The sequence below is a fragment of the Ceratotherium simum genome, chromosome 24, assembly GCF_057802395.1.
Source record: "Ceratotherium simum simum isolate JZ-2026a chromosome 24, ASM5780239v1, whole genome shotgun sequence".
Classification (NCBI taxonomy): domain Eukaryota; kingdom Metazoa; phylum Chordata; class Mammalia; order Perissodactyla; family Rhinocerotidae; genus Ceratotherium; species Ceratotherium simum.
In genome coordinates, this window is record NC_141923.1 from 23,240,981 (window position 1) to 23,253,965 (window position 12,985).

Here is a 12,985-nt window from a genome sequence, read left to right on the forward strand (position 1 = left end):
ATTACCATTTATTGAACAAACTAATCTTCCCTAGACATTGTTCTAATTATTTTATATTCAGTGTTTTATTTCATCCTCAAAATAAAATGTAGGGAAAGTTATTATCTGAGAGGATGTGAAATATGTGGACAGGAGCAGAAGCAGAAACAAAAGTAGTATAGCTGAGGAAAGCCCTGCCAGGCTCCCTCTGGTCCTTCTGAATCATGATGATTTTAATGATCACATCTCTTATTTGGAGTATCCATTGCTGCCTGGATGATCTCCTTTCATAGATGTGATTTGCAATGTAGTCTCTCCTTTCATTATATACTTTTTTTTCAATTCATTGAGCTTGACTTATATTTTGTCTGTAATCAGAGTTTCTCAAATGGAGACATCACAAGGCTTTCAGAGGTCTCCATGAGAATTTTAATATTTGGTATTTTTATTTTATGTTAATCCAAAAGCTTTTAAAAATTTCACTTATTTGCTAGTTTCCAAAGCAGTGAGTTGGTTCCCTGGCATTCTCTGGTGGTGACCAATGACGTTTTTTCTCCTTGAGTATCATTAACTCACAAATTTATGCATATTTTAAGTGTTTTAATCCATTGTAGTTAACATTTCTATTGATGCTCAAATTATTTCATCTTTGGCTTGAGGGAGACTTCTCAACTTGGCTTCTAAGTTTAAAAGCATGTCTAGACAATTTGGATAAACTACCTTATAAACAAGTATTGCCATTTAATTTCAGTGCCCAAGTTTTATTTGTATTCATATTGGTACATAGTAGTAATACTTCAATTGTTTTAGTCTAGTATCAAATGAACAGAGGTAAAAGGGTAGACCTAATATGTAAACAATAGGTTTATATCAAGTGGAGGTGAAAATATATCATAGCATGTTCTACGATGCTGGTTTTGCAGTATTTCAGATAGGGGAAGGGGGGCGGCAATGGAATCATCACTTGGTATGTGGTGAGGTAGTCACGCTGAACTCTTAGAATCTGCACCACTGGAGTCAGTACCAGTCTTGTGTGGAGATTGATTTAGTTTCAGCAAAAGAGCACCATCCATTATAGTAAATTAAGGTTAAATTGAGTTTTATTAGTGTTGTTTTGTTTTTATTTAATTTCAAGTTTGGTTTGCTTTTGCACCTAGTTAGGAGTTATAATTCTAAAGAGTTTAAAACAATTTTTATGATTTTATATCTTTGCTCTTTATCTCTTTGTTTTTGTGTTTTAGGAGTGATCAAATTGATTTCATACATCATGATTAAAGATTTTGTGCAGTGCCTGTTGTATTATTGCTACTTTAAGTATAGATTTTAATTTTGTTACATATTTAGTTTTGTATCTTAGGTGGAGGACCTGTTTTTGCCATATATTTGTAGGAGTAATTAGAAAAAAACTTTATCTCATTTACCTTTTATATTTCATTTTTTGACCTTTCTGTATCAGCCTGTTCATCTGTTCAATGGCTTATGATATATCTTTTTAGAGTTTTAAAATGAGGTTGCCAAATAGTTTGTCTAATTTTCTATCTTATTTCTGAAATGATTATTTTCCAACATCTGTTATTCCTCCTAGATTTTGGAGATAATGTATAATTTCTCTTGTTCTGCGGTATTTTTCCGTATGTTCCATGGTGGATTTTTGTTGTTGTTGTTAGCAGGGATAGTGTGTGCGTGTGTTCATTTTATTTACCAGCTTTTAGTTACAGCTCAGGATTTGTTAGCAAATAAGCCCACATAAAAAGGAGGCTGGCAAGTTCTGCTTCTGGCATTGGTAGATAAGGTTATTTTGGATTAACTCTCCTACTCAGAACAACTAGAAAGGAGGAAAAAAATGTAAAATATAATATTATGAACCCATCAGAAAATTACCAAGGCAGTGAGGAATTTTGTAGTCAAAATCTGGCAAAAATGGAAGTGCAGAGGATGCGTTCTGAATTTGGGACTCTTCCTCCCTCACGGCAGTAGCTGATTTCAAAAGAGGTGGCTTATTAGCAGAGAGGCTAGGATCAGAGCTGTCGATAGACTCAGGAGGCTAGGGAGACTAAAACTGGAGTTCAGGAACCCTCCAGTTTTCAATGAGACCCCAAAGGGTGAAAGCCTAGGAAAAATGGTTGATTGAAAATAAGAGATGTGATAAACTGAAAATAGATCAGTCCTGATGGGGACAGAAGCTCAGCTTTGGATCGTCTCAAGTTCCTAACTGGATGAAGGTGAGTTGGGTCTCCTAGTGACTCTAGCCTGACTTCCTGGTAGAAGCAAAATCAAATCTCTTCTGAAGGAAGATGTCCCATCCAGAGCTTTAAATAATCTCTACAATTTTCCATATATAATGTGTATCACATGATTAAAAAAAATACTCAGGCAGGGCTGGCCCGGTGGTGTAGTGGTTAAGTTTGTGCGCTCCACTTCAGTGGCCCGGGGTTCGCAGGTTTGGATCCCAGGGACAGACCTATGCACCACTCATTAAGCCACGCTGTGGTGGTGTCCCACATACAAAATAGAGGAAGATAGTCACAGATGTTAGCTCAGGGCCAATCTTTCTCACCAAAAAATAAAAAATAAAAACCAACTCAGGCATAAGAAGATACAAGAGGTGACTGAAAACCAAGGGAAAAAACAGACAATATAAACATGTGTGGGACTATAAAATAACTATGATTAACCTGTTAAAGAAATTAAAAGAAAAGATAGAGAATTTTGAGAAAGAATTGGAAACTCTAAAAAAGAACCAAATGAAAATTATAGAAACTGAAAAATATAACTAAAGTAAGCAAATAAACAAATAAATAAAATTTAAAAGACCATCAGTGGATGGATTAAATAGCAGCTAGTATACAGTGGAAGAGGAAATTTATGAATTGAAAGATAAGCCAGCATAAGATATGCAAAAAGAGGACTGGAGGAATGAAAGGATGAACAATACAGAAAAGAGCATTGATGACATATGGGATTTGATAAAAAGATATAACTTAAAGGCAACGAGATTTCCAGATGGAGAGAGAAGAGAGAATGGGGCAGGAACATCGTTTGAAGAGATGATGGCTGAGAATTTACAACACGTGAAAGATACCAAGCTGCAGATTCTATGATCTCTATGGGTCGAAATGAGATAACTACAAATAAAACCGCACGAAGTCATATCATAGTAACATCATTAACAATCAAAATCAAAGAAAAACTCTTAAAAATAGCCAGAGCTAAAAAGGGCAGATTACCTTCAAAAAGAAGCAATAATAAGAAATGACAGCTGACTTTGCTTCCAAAAGAATACTGACATCAGGCTTAGCTTGAAAGATGTGAATAATAAACACAGGAGAAGTTAATAGAGCTGGTTCTGTCACAAACTTGTGTGATCTAAAGTCATTTTACATTTCTAGTCCTTTTCTCATGTTACAGTTTGGGTTTGAGCTTTTTAGCTTTAACATTATTTAATTTTATTCTGAGCCTTTGTCATAGATTACTGATATATATTTTGTGTTCGTTGCGTAAGACCTCTGGTCTACTTGTATGTTAGATGTAGTTTTATTTTACTTACATATAAGTTACTCTCAAGGCAGACCTTAGTTCTCCCGGGTCTCCACTGTATGTTTCACGGGATTGATGGGCTGGGTCCTACAGCTGGTGAGTGCTCAGGCGGGTATCGTACGTGTCCTGATTTAGGAAGCAGGGAACAGAGGGTGTGGAAATATTAGCCTTTTTTTTTTTTTCAGAAGAGTGACAATAGAGGTAGATTCCTGAAATGCCAACTCGACTTCTTTTAATCCAGACTTTGTAAATCTTGATTGTCCGGAAGAACTAAATCCAAACAACCAAAATGAAAAAGGATTTGCTCATTTGTGACTCATATTCTGTGTCATTTGTGCTCTCCCTTCAGCTGAGGCTCCTTTCTTTCTGCTCAGCCCCTTAAGGAAACCGACTTGTTCTCTCCATAAATGATGTTCTACCTTTTAATTCTGGCTGAATTTAGGAAACCCTGTCTTCTCAATTGTTTTGTTTTGACATTCTCTTTAAAGAGTTACAGATGACTTGTTCTATGGATCCATATGTTATTTTTATTAATATTATTTTTTATTCATCCTTGGATAGGATATCTAGCAATTCAGAGTGTGTGGATTTTCCTCAGCTTTTCTCTTTGTTCCCTTGGGTTTTAGTTGAATCCTCTTTTCAGGTCTGTGGCTGTCTACAGCTCTGGCCATTATTCTTAGTATTTAGCATGTTTTTATTTAGTGTAGCTCTTTAGGTCTAAAAACATGTCTTCTTATATCCACTGCTGGCTAACTCCCTAATAATCTGAAGAGAGCCTTTGGACAACTGTAATCCTTAGTACTAACAATCTGCCATCTGACCGCGTAGTTTTCTGAGATTTGAAGTCTTTGAATGAGTGAAAGAGATGTTCTGATACAGACTTGGGCGGGGCACATTGTTTCAATAGCAGCAGTTACTGTGAAAGCTGTTCAGTTTCCTGTTTGTTACAGATCTGGGGTTTCTGAAGGAATGTTTAGAAGGGAGGAAGGCTTTCTCTCTTTTTCTCACGTGTTGGTCTTATTATGTTTCTAATCATGGGTGGCACATCAATTAGTTATTTCAGTCTGGTTCTGTAAGCCCTTAGATAGGGGACATTTCTTCCACATTCTGGTAATAGAAAGATGGAATAGGTAGGGACAGATGCTATTTAAAACCAGATGTTAAAATTGGTTCTTAAAATATTTGTTTACTATTTTTATATTTCCTAACATAACTCAGTTCAAAATTTTCTTGGATATAAATTCTCTTTGGGAACCCAGATATTTCAGAAATAGCTCTTCAAATCTCTGGTCTATTTGTATTTGGAAGTTGTTTAAAGAAAATAAATCTCCCTTCATTATATTCTTTAGTTAAAAGGAAGCTTGGAACAATCAATAGGCCAACTGCGGAGTCAACGTTTATTGAGAAACTCAGGAGGGAGAAGTGTTTCTGTTACAAGTCTGAGTGCAAGTGACCTCGATGGTGGCACTGTGACAGGTAAACTCTTCAGAGGTTCTGAAAATCCTTTTTGTTTTAAAAATATTCCTGAAGTGCATATTAAATACGGTTAATCTTTGGACAAATACATAAAGTCATACAAATAAGGTAAAGGTGTTAGAAGATGCAGTCAAGGATTTTATAGTGAATATTTCAAAATATGCTCAACAGTACTTTCTTATTCTGAGTCTGCTAACTTTTGTTCCTTTTCAGCTCCACAGACCACATAGAGCTTTACCTGACAAAACTTGGGTTTAATTGTTTTCCTTCAGTCAAAACAAACACACAAATAGAATTTAGTATGTGGTATACTTTCTGGATTAGAAGTCTTGTCCTAGCCTCACAGTTTTTCAAATGTCTGATTATGAAATATCCTATGACACTTGTTAAGAACAGGTGAATTTTATCCTTGGTGTGCAGCTGGATTTCAATGCTAGGTCAAAGGTGATAACAGTTTGCCTTTAATTATTCTTATATTTTTCTTCAGCACTGAGGTTCACGTTTGAATAGAAAAGACTTAGAATAGAAAAGTCTGCAGTGAAGAGAGGTGATTAGATAAACATTAGTAACTCGCATTGTTAATATTGCTATTGATCATGATAATGATTAAAAATTGGACATGACCGGCTATTCTTCTTTATAGTTGTTAGTTTTTATTGATTTTTAAACACTGTTCAGATTTTAGATTAATTTGTTATTTGAAAAAATCTGTTTTATTAGTATTAAGTTATGTTTTAGGGAGTCATAAAAGTTATTTTTATTCAGCAATTTGTTGTTTTTATCTAAGAGAAAATATTATATTGCTGCTTTGAAAAGTATAGTAAATTAGAACTTTTGACATGTTCTATTTACAGGTTATTTCTTTTGTTTATTTTATCTGTTTTAAGAGCAAAAGTAGTGCCAATTTTGTGGAATTTTACGGCCATAGCAAAATACTTGGGAAATATTCTGGGTTAAGGGAACATGTATATATCCACGTCTGCTATGTATTTACCGTGTAAAATTTTAAATTCTGACGCAGTGTTTTTATGCTGTCTCTTTTCTTTTAATTGTAAAGAGAGCCACCGATTTCCACCTACCTCACCTCTCAAGAACTATGGGGATCAACAGGGTATTAAACGAATTAGGTCCAGAAGTGGTGTCCGATTTGTTCGGGAGACTGATGACGTGGGCCAGGTACTTTGTACCATTCTGTAATCTATATTCCTTACATTTCTATATAAATGACTAACACTTGAATTTTATGGCTATATTTTTACCAAGAGTTTGACCATCAGTAACTTTGTACTGATTTTTTTTTTTAACCCAGTAAACTATTTTATGTTCAGTGTGCTTATCATCTTCATACATTTATTTTGAATTTTGTTATGGAGGATTATATTTTGTAGAACATTTAAAAGTGAGTTTAGTTGGATATGTTTTCTTTTTCAGGTAGTTCACTCTTCTGTAAGCTTTGCTAAGTCAGCTACTTTCTCTTTTGCTAAGTTTAGTATGAACAAGTTAGTCCTTGTGTGGTTAACGTATTGATTTTTCCCTTAGTGTTTTTCTGATTGTTGAATCATTGATGGAGCCACTTTCTATTAAGCAAGAATTCCATACTTTTTCTCTGTATTCACTAAAGATTTTGGAAATTTTAGTGCTATGGACATATTTCTTTTTCTGCTTCTTTAAACTTCTCCATAAGAGCTGAAAAACAATTTTTTTTTGTTGCCTTGGATAGCTAAATTAGTTAGATAAGGGCTAGGGGATGTTGCTGACTTTGACATCTTTATTTTGGTAGTTTTAGGATTGAGAGCTCAAAAGTTTGTTAGGATACTCATCTGTAGCTTTCACCTGCTACAGTGTAAGATAAAGATATAACAGATCCAAGTGCATTAGAAGACACCTCGTAGAAACTTTTCCTTGACTGTTGTTTTTTGGTAGGTGCAACTTGCTAGCATGGATTATATGATTAAACCTAGGGCAGAGAACAATATGCTATCATTACTCATTTACTCTTTCATTCTGTTTATTTAATGCCTTTGTCCTGGGACAGTGCTTGTGTTTGGAAACAGTAATAAGCAAAAACCTTGCCTTTTCATGGAACATAAGCTAGAGAAGGAGTTAGATGGTAATCACATAAGTACGTAAATACACCCATAATTATGAGCTGAGGCGCATGCTATACCAGAAAGAAGCATAGGGCTGTGGGAGTGTGTGTAGTAGAGGGACCTACCTAAGCCGGGGAAGGCTTCCTGGAGAAAGACCGATCAAGCTGAGATCCAAAAGTTGAGTAAGAGTCATTCAAGATAGAACCAATACCTTGGCAGGAAGGAAGATAGCACCTATGAGTCATTTAAAGAAGGCCATATGGCTAAAGAAATATGAGGCGCTGACACCATGCACAACCTTGTAAGGGGGTGACAATTATTTTGAAAAGATCACGCTGGCTCTACTGTAAAAAATGGAGTCAATGTTAGGAAACCAGTTCCCATATTGCTCTGTTCTGGGTGTGAGATATGGTCACTTGGATTAGGATAAATGGAGTTGGAGAGAAGGAGGGTGGATTTAAAAGCTATTTGGTGGATACAGTGAAAGATCTTGAAGATCAGATGACCATTTGGGAGGGTGAGAATGAGTGAAAAGGAGGCGTCAAAGATGAGGCCTACGATTTTGGTTTGCAAAACTGGAAAAAATCATGATGGCAAAACCTGAGTGAGTGGTCTGTTGTTCATTCACTATATTACCTCCATTTCTTTCTTTTTAGTTCTTCTTCCTTATTTTAAGTCCATTTTCTTAATATGGCCTTTAGCTTCACATGAGACTATGTACTTTTTTAATGCCCCAGTGCAGTTTGTATGGTTTTGTTTCCATATCTGTCTGCCATGTTAAATTGCGAGCCATTTATTTCCTAGCACAGTTGTCGGCACTGATTAGTTGCTCAGTGTGCATTTGTTGAAACGAATCCATTTATTGTTTCTGCAAAAGTCTGTATAACTTAAATTTTTTATTATAAATTATAGCATACACATACATATAGAGCACACAAATTTACAATTAAAAGTACAATAATATAAATGAAAATCCATGTAACCACTGCCCAGGCCAAGAAATAGAGCATTATTATACCCTCAAAGCCTCTTTTATGCTCCTTCTTTCCCCAAGGGCTATCAACTATCTGGATTTTATATTCCTCATTTTCTAGCTTTTTTTGTTGTTGTTGTTGGTGGTGAGGAAGATTGGCCCTGAGCTAATACCTGTTGCCAATCCTCCTCTTTTTGCTTCAGGAAGATTGGTCCTGGGCTAACATCTGTGCCAATCTTCCCCTATTTTGTATGTGGGTTACTGCCACAGCGTTGCTTGATAAGCGGTGTAGGTCCGCAGCCGGGATCTAAACCCAGGGCTGCCCAAGTGAAGTGCGCTGAACCCAACCATTATGCCACTGGGCCAGGCCCATAGCTTGTTTGTAAAAAAATCATTTTTACTACTTACATCCAGTTTCGTATTGCCTGCTTTTAAACTTTGGATAAATGGAGTAGTACTATATGTCTTCTTTTGTAACTTGCTGTTTTCATTTGATGTTATGTTTTTGACATTCAGCCTTACTTATGTGTAGGGAGGTTTGATCATTTCATTTTCGCTGCTGTATGGAATCCAGTAGAGGAATATATTGCAATTTACTTATCTCCATTCATTCTTAATGGACTTTTGGTTTGTTTTCAGTGTTCTCATTATGAACAATGCTGCTCCAAACATTCTTGTACATGGTTCCTGGTGCATATAGGCAAGAGTTTCTCTGCAGCATGGGTTGGCATGCTGTGGCGTGTGGTCTAGTTGAATCAAGTTCTATTGTAACACAGCCATGCTCTTTTGTTTATAACTACTTGTGTGATATAATGGCAGGGTTGAGTAATTGTTGCAGAGGCTGTATAGCCTGAAAGCCTGAAATATTTGCTATTGTACCCTTTACAGAAAAGGTTTGCTGACCCCTTTTCTGGGATATCTATAAGGAGGGAATTACTGTACTATAGAGGATGTGATAGGTAATGTTATATATAGCTTTTAGAAATTGCTTTTCTTTGGAAAAAGTATTTTATTTCTTTCAGAATAGACATTTATTTTATTCTGTCTTAGTAACGTTATAAAATTTGAGCGTTATTGCAAAGAACAAGTCTTTATTCTGACCTTCAGTGAATCTTCATGGAAGAATTCAGCAGAATCCTAAATGGAGAATTATTTTGCCTTTTCTAGCTTCATGCTTTTCATCAGTCCCTCCGAGACCTCAGCAGTGAACAAGTTCGCCTTGGAGATGATTTCAACCGGGAACTTGCCAGAAGAAGCCGGTAAAAGCAGAATATGGTTTTTGTTGGAAGCAGGAATTATTAGAATAATAAAATAGGTTCTGTAATTGACATGTTTACATGAATTTAAAAAGTAGTGCTGTGTTTTTATACCAGTATTTTAAAATTTATTAATAGAACAGTTGAAAACCCTTTGAATTTGGAACGTATCATGACTCAATGTTAGGAAAATTAATTTCATATTCTTAAAAACATTTTAACTTATTATAATGGAACGCTGACATTATGGAGAGACACATTGTGAGACCTTAGCAAAAAGGTAGATTAGCAAATACATTGGAGAGGGAGAGACAGAGACCAACTGACCAACAATGGAGCTTTAAAAAAAAAGGTGTGATGTGAGATTTGTCAGTGGACATGAACCATTGTGGAATCTGATATTTTAGCTTTCACTTGAAATCTTGGAAAGCCAGTGGTTTATATCTGCCCAATCTTTGCAATTTTGCCAATTCTGGGTAGTCCCCAAGAAGTATCACTTTGTTTAAAATTTCTTCACTGTCTTTTCATTTTCATCATCAGCAGTGACAGTTGACTTTCATTTGGAGGCCATATTTTTACAAGAAACAAAGATTTTTATTTCTTCCTCAGAGTCACAATCTATATACACCAATGAATAGGGAACAAGAAAGCTGAATTAAAATTCATTTGTCAAGTTTCCTTGTTCACTCCCACTTCAGCTAATGAAATCATTCCAGATACCAAATTTTGTGTTGCTATAGCAAAAAGAGTCAGAGTTATAAATGTTATATCTATGAATATCAACTGTAGTCTGCATAACTTATCTGCTTTTTTATGAGGAAGGCAGAAAATTTAGTAATAAGAATTAAAGACCTTACTATTACTACTACTAGTTAGTATTATTGAACACTTATTCCAGTTAGATTTAGGTGTTATTATTGCAGCACCCTAATGAGGTAGTCATTTTTAGTTTTTCCATTTTTTTGGATGTGGAAATGGGCACAGAGAGATGAAGTAACTCAGCTTGCTGGAGATCAAACAGGGGGATGTGGTAGAGTCAGAATTCAAATCTAGACAGTGAGGTCCCAGAGTGTCTCCTCTTTACCACTTATAGGATGCTGTGGTTCAAGATCATTTCACATATAGCCAATATGAATAAAGCATTTAAATTCCTGAATTTTGAGCTACACTATAGAGCTATATTATTAATCTTTTAAACTAGTAAGGGTTAATTTAGTATTTCGATATTTATTTTTGACGTATTCATAAAATCAACAGAATGGCATCAACATTCTAATATAGTGTGTTCTTGGAGTGGCTTTCTTATGTAGCTTTTACACATTTGGAGGAAGGGTACAAATTAAGCACTAGGAACGTGAGTTTCAGGAAATCGTTATCCTGTAAGAAGATACAGGGGAAGTTGCAGGGATGATCTGGTTGATTAGTTTAAATGGTCGTTTGGATGTGTGATGGTGGACTGGGAATCTTCTGACCCACTGGCTGGTACCATCCAGTAATAGTTTGTGTGACTGAGAGGCATGTGTGAAGCAGAGAAACTTTATTTAACCCAAAATAGGAGTCAAGTTTCTTGTGAAACTTGGTGGCTTAACTTTGTGAATGAGGAAGATTTTAGTATCCAGTTCTGCTTTACTTGTACCACAAATTCTTAATTCACGTTTGTAAAAATACTGAGTAGGAAGTTGCTAGGTTTAGCTTTCTATGTGATTCAGAAAGGTTCATATTCTCATTTAATTACTAATTTTTTTATTTTTCTTGACTTTTATTGCAAAAGGTACATTGAATAATAAAAGTACACTGGAAAGCAAGCTTTTAGAAAGGATTAAATAAAGTTTAATTCAGACCTCACCTATTTTGGATGCCATATGAAAAACTGATTTGATGAGGGCGAGTTAGAAGACTGTTGCATTAGCACGTGAGAGGTGATGGCTTGACCAGGGTTAGGGCAAGGGAGAGATGGACAAGAATGTGTTTCAAGATTTTTTTTTGGTGGTTGAAGAGATAGGATTTGGTAGTAGATTGGATATGGGGAGTTAGGGAGAATAAACCAAGGATGACTCCCAGATTTCTGACTTGAGTAACTGGGTAGATGGTAATCCCACTTCCTGACATATGGAAGACTGGTAGGGTTATGTGAGCTGTAGAAATTAAGAGTTTGGACTTGGATATGTTAGGTTTGAGATGCCTGTGAAACATCCAAATGTAAAATGTGCAGCTAGATATTTACTCTGGAGCTCAAAGGAAAAGTCTCTGTTAGAGATATAAATTTAAGAGCGATCAGCTTATAGAAATGGTATTTGGAACCATGGAAATTGATGATATCTAGAGAGAAACTGTAGGGAGAACATGAAGAACAGGGCTGAGTGCCAAATAGCTGCAATATTTAGAAGTCTTATATACAAAGAGGAGCTGGCTTGAGAAGGAACAGCTAGTGAGATACAGGAAATCCAGCAGTGCATGGAACCACAAAAGCCAAGAAAGAGGTACAAGTAAAGACATTTTCAGAGATTTAAAGGCTTAGAAAATTTACCTTTTAGGGTAGCTTCTTTCTGAGAAAATTACCTAAGGACATATAAGTAAAAGAAGATGGTAACCAAGAAGGAGGAAGATATAGGTTATAAGAAATCATAAAACTAACCCAGAAATTCCCTGAAATTAATCGCCAGAATGATAGCCATATAGCAGGCCGAGGAAGTATTCACTCTAAATTAGAGCAGGAAGTAAGCATCCTTTGAAAAGAATGTAGTCATCAAGAATGCAGTAGATTCTTAACAGATGATTCTGTAAGAAGTGGGAGAAAAATATCCATGATGTGATAAATAAGGCCTGTATAAGGCCAAAAGGTAATGAGAAACTCTAGAAAAACCAAAAACACAGGAAAGTTAATGATACAAGTGTGAAGCTGACTAAAATGGAAGCATGATAGAATGTAAGCAAAAAGCATCCATTCTCTATGATGGAATAATTCATAAGACGTGTAAATATATTATGTAAGTTACACAGGTAACCAATAGAAGTAAAAATAGAAATAAATTTATCCAAAATTGGAGAGGAATATGAGTGAGATAAATATTTCAAAACAGAGACAGTTGAAAATGTCTAGAGTTGAAAATGATGGAGGTAACCAGCAGAAGAATTAAGAATGGAAATGGTTGAGCATGGTTGCCGGTGGGGAGTGGAACCAGCGGTAAGAAAGTATGAGAGAGGAAGGGCTTTGCTTTTCTTTATAAGTTTTTCTGTACTATTTGATTATTTATCATGTATGTTATTAATTTGATGGGAAAAAAGGTAATGGGAGATAAGTTAGTGAGGACAGAATTTGTACAGCACACTCTGATGTAATTTAATTATGAGTTGCTAGAGAGGATGTGACATCAAGAGTTTTGTCCTCCCTCTCTCCCTCTCATCTTTTCTTCTTAATTTAAAATGGGGGATATTGCAGCCTGTTTGTTTACTGAAGGTGATGTTCTAGTATAGCATTGGTTCTCAGAGTATAATCCCCAGATCAGCAGCGTCAGCGTCACCTAGGAATTTGTAGAAATGCACATTCTAGGGCTCCATCACAGATCTACTGATTCAGCAGTCTGTGTTTTTAAGAAGCCCTCCAGGTATTTCATACATTTGCTAAGAGCCACTGCAGTAGAGTATTCTGTAATAACATTATTATGTTATAAATT

General features: G+C 35.7%; 1 protein-coding gene across 11 annotated transcripts in view; it reads left to right on the plus strand.

Moving 5' to 3' along the window:
• Nucleotides 1-12,985, plus strand: part of CEP128 (centrosomal protein 128) — a 405,817-nt gene that overhangs the window by 44,351 nt on the left and 348,481 nt on the right. For all 11 annotated transcript variants that reach the window (XM_087448103.1, XM_087448098.1, XM_087448101.1 and 8 more), the window contains 3 exons: nt 4,866-4,992; nt 6,050-6,168; nt 9,223-9,314. In XM_087448103.1, coding sequence (XP_087304229.1) covers nt 4,866-4,992; nt 6,050-6,168; nt 9,223-9,314 — 338 coding nt within the window. The remainder of the gene's footprint in view (nt 1-4,865; nt 4,993-6,049; nt 6,169-9,222; nt 9,315-12,985) is intronic.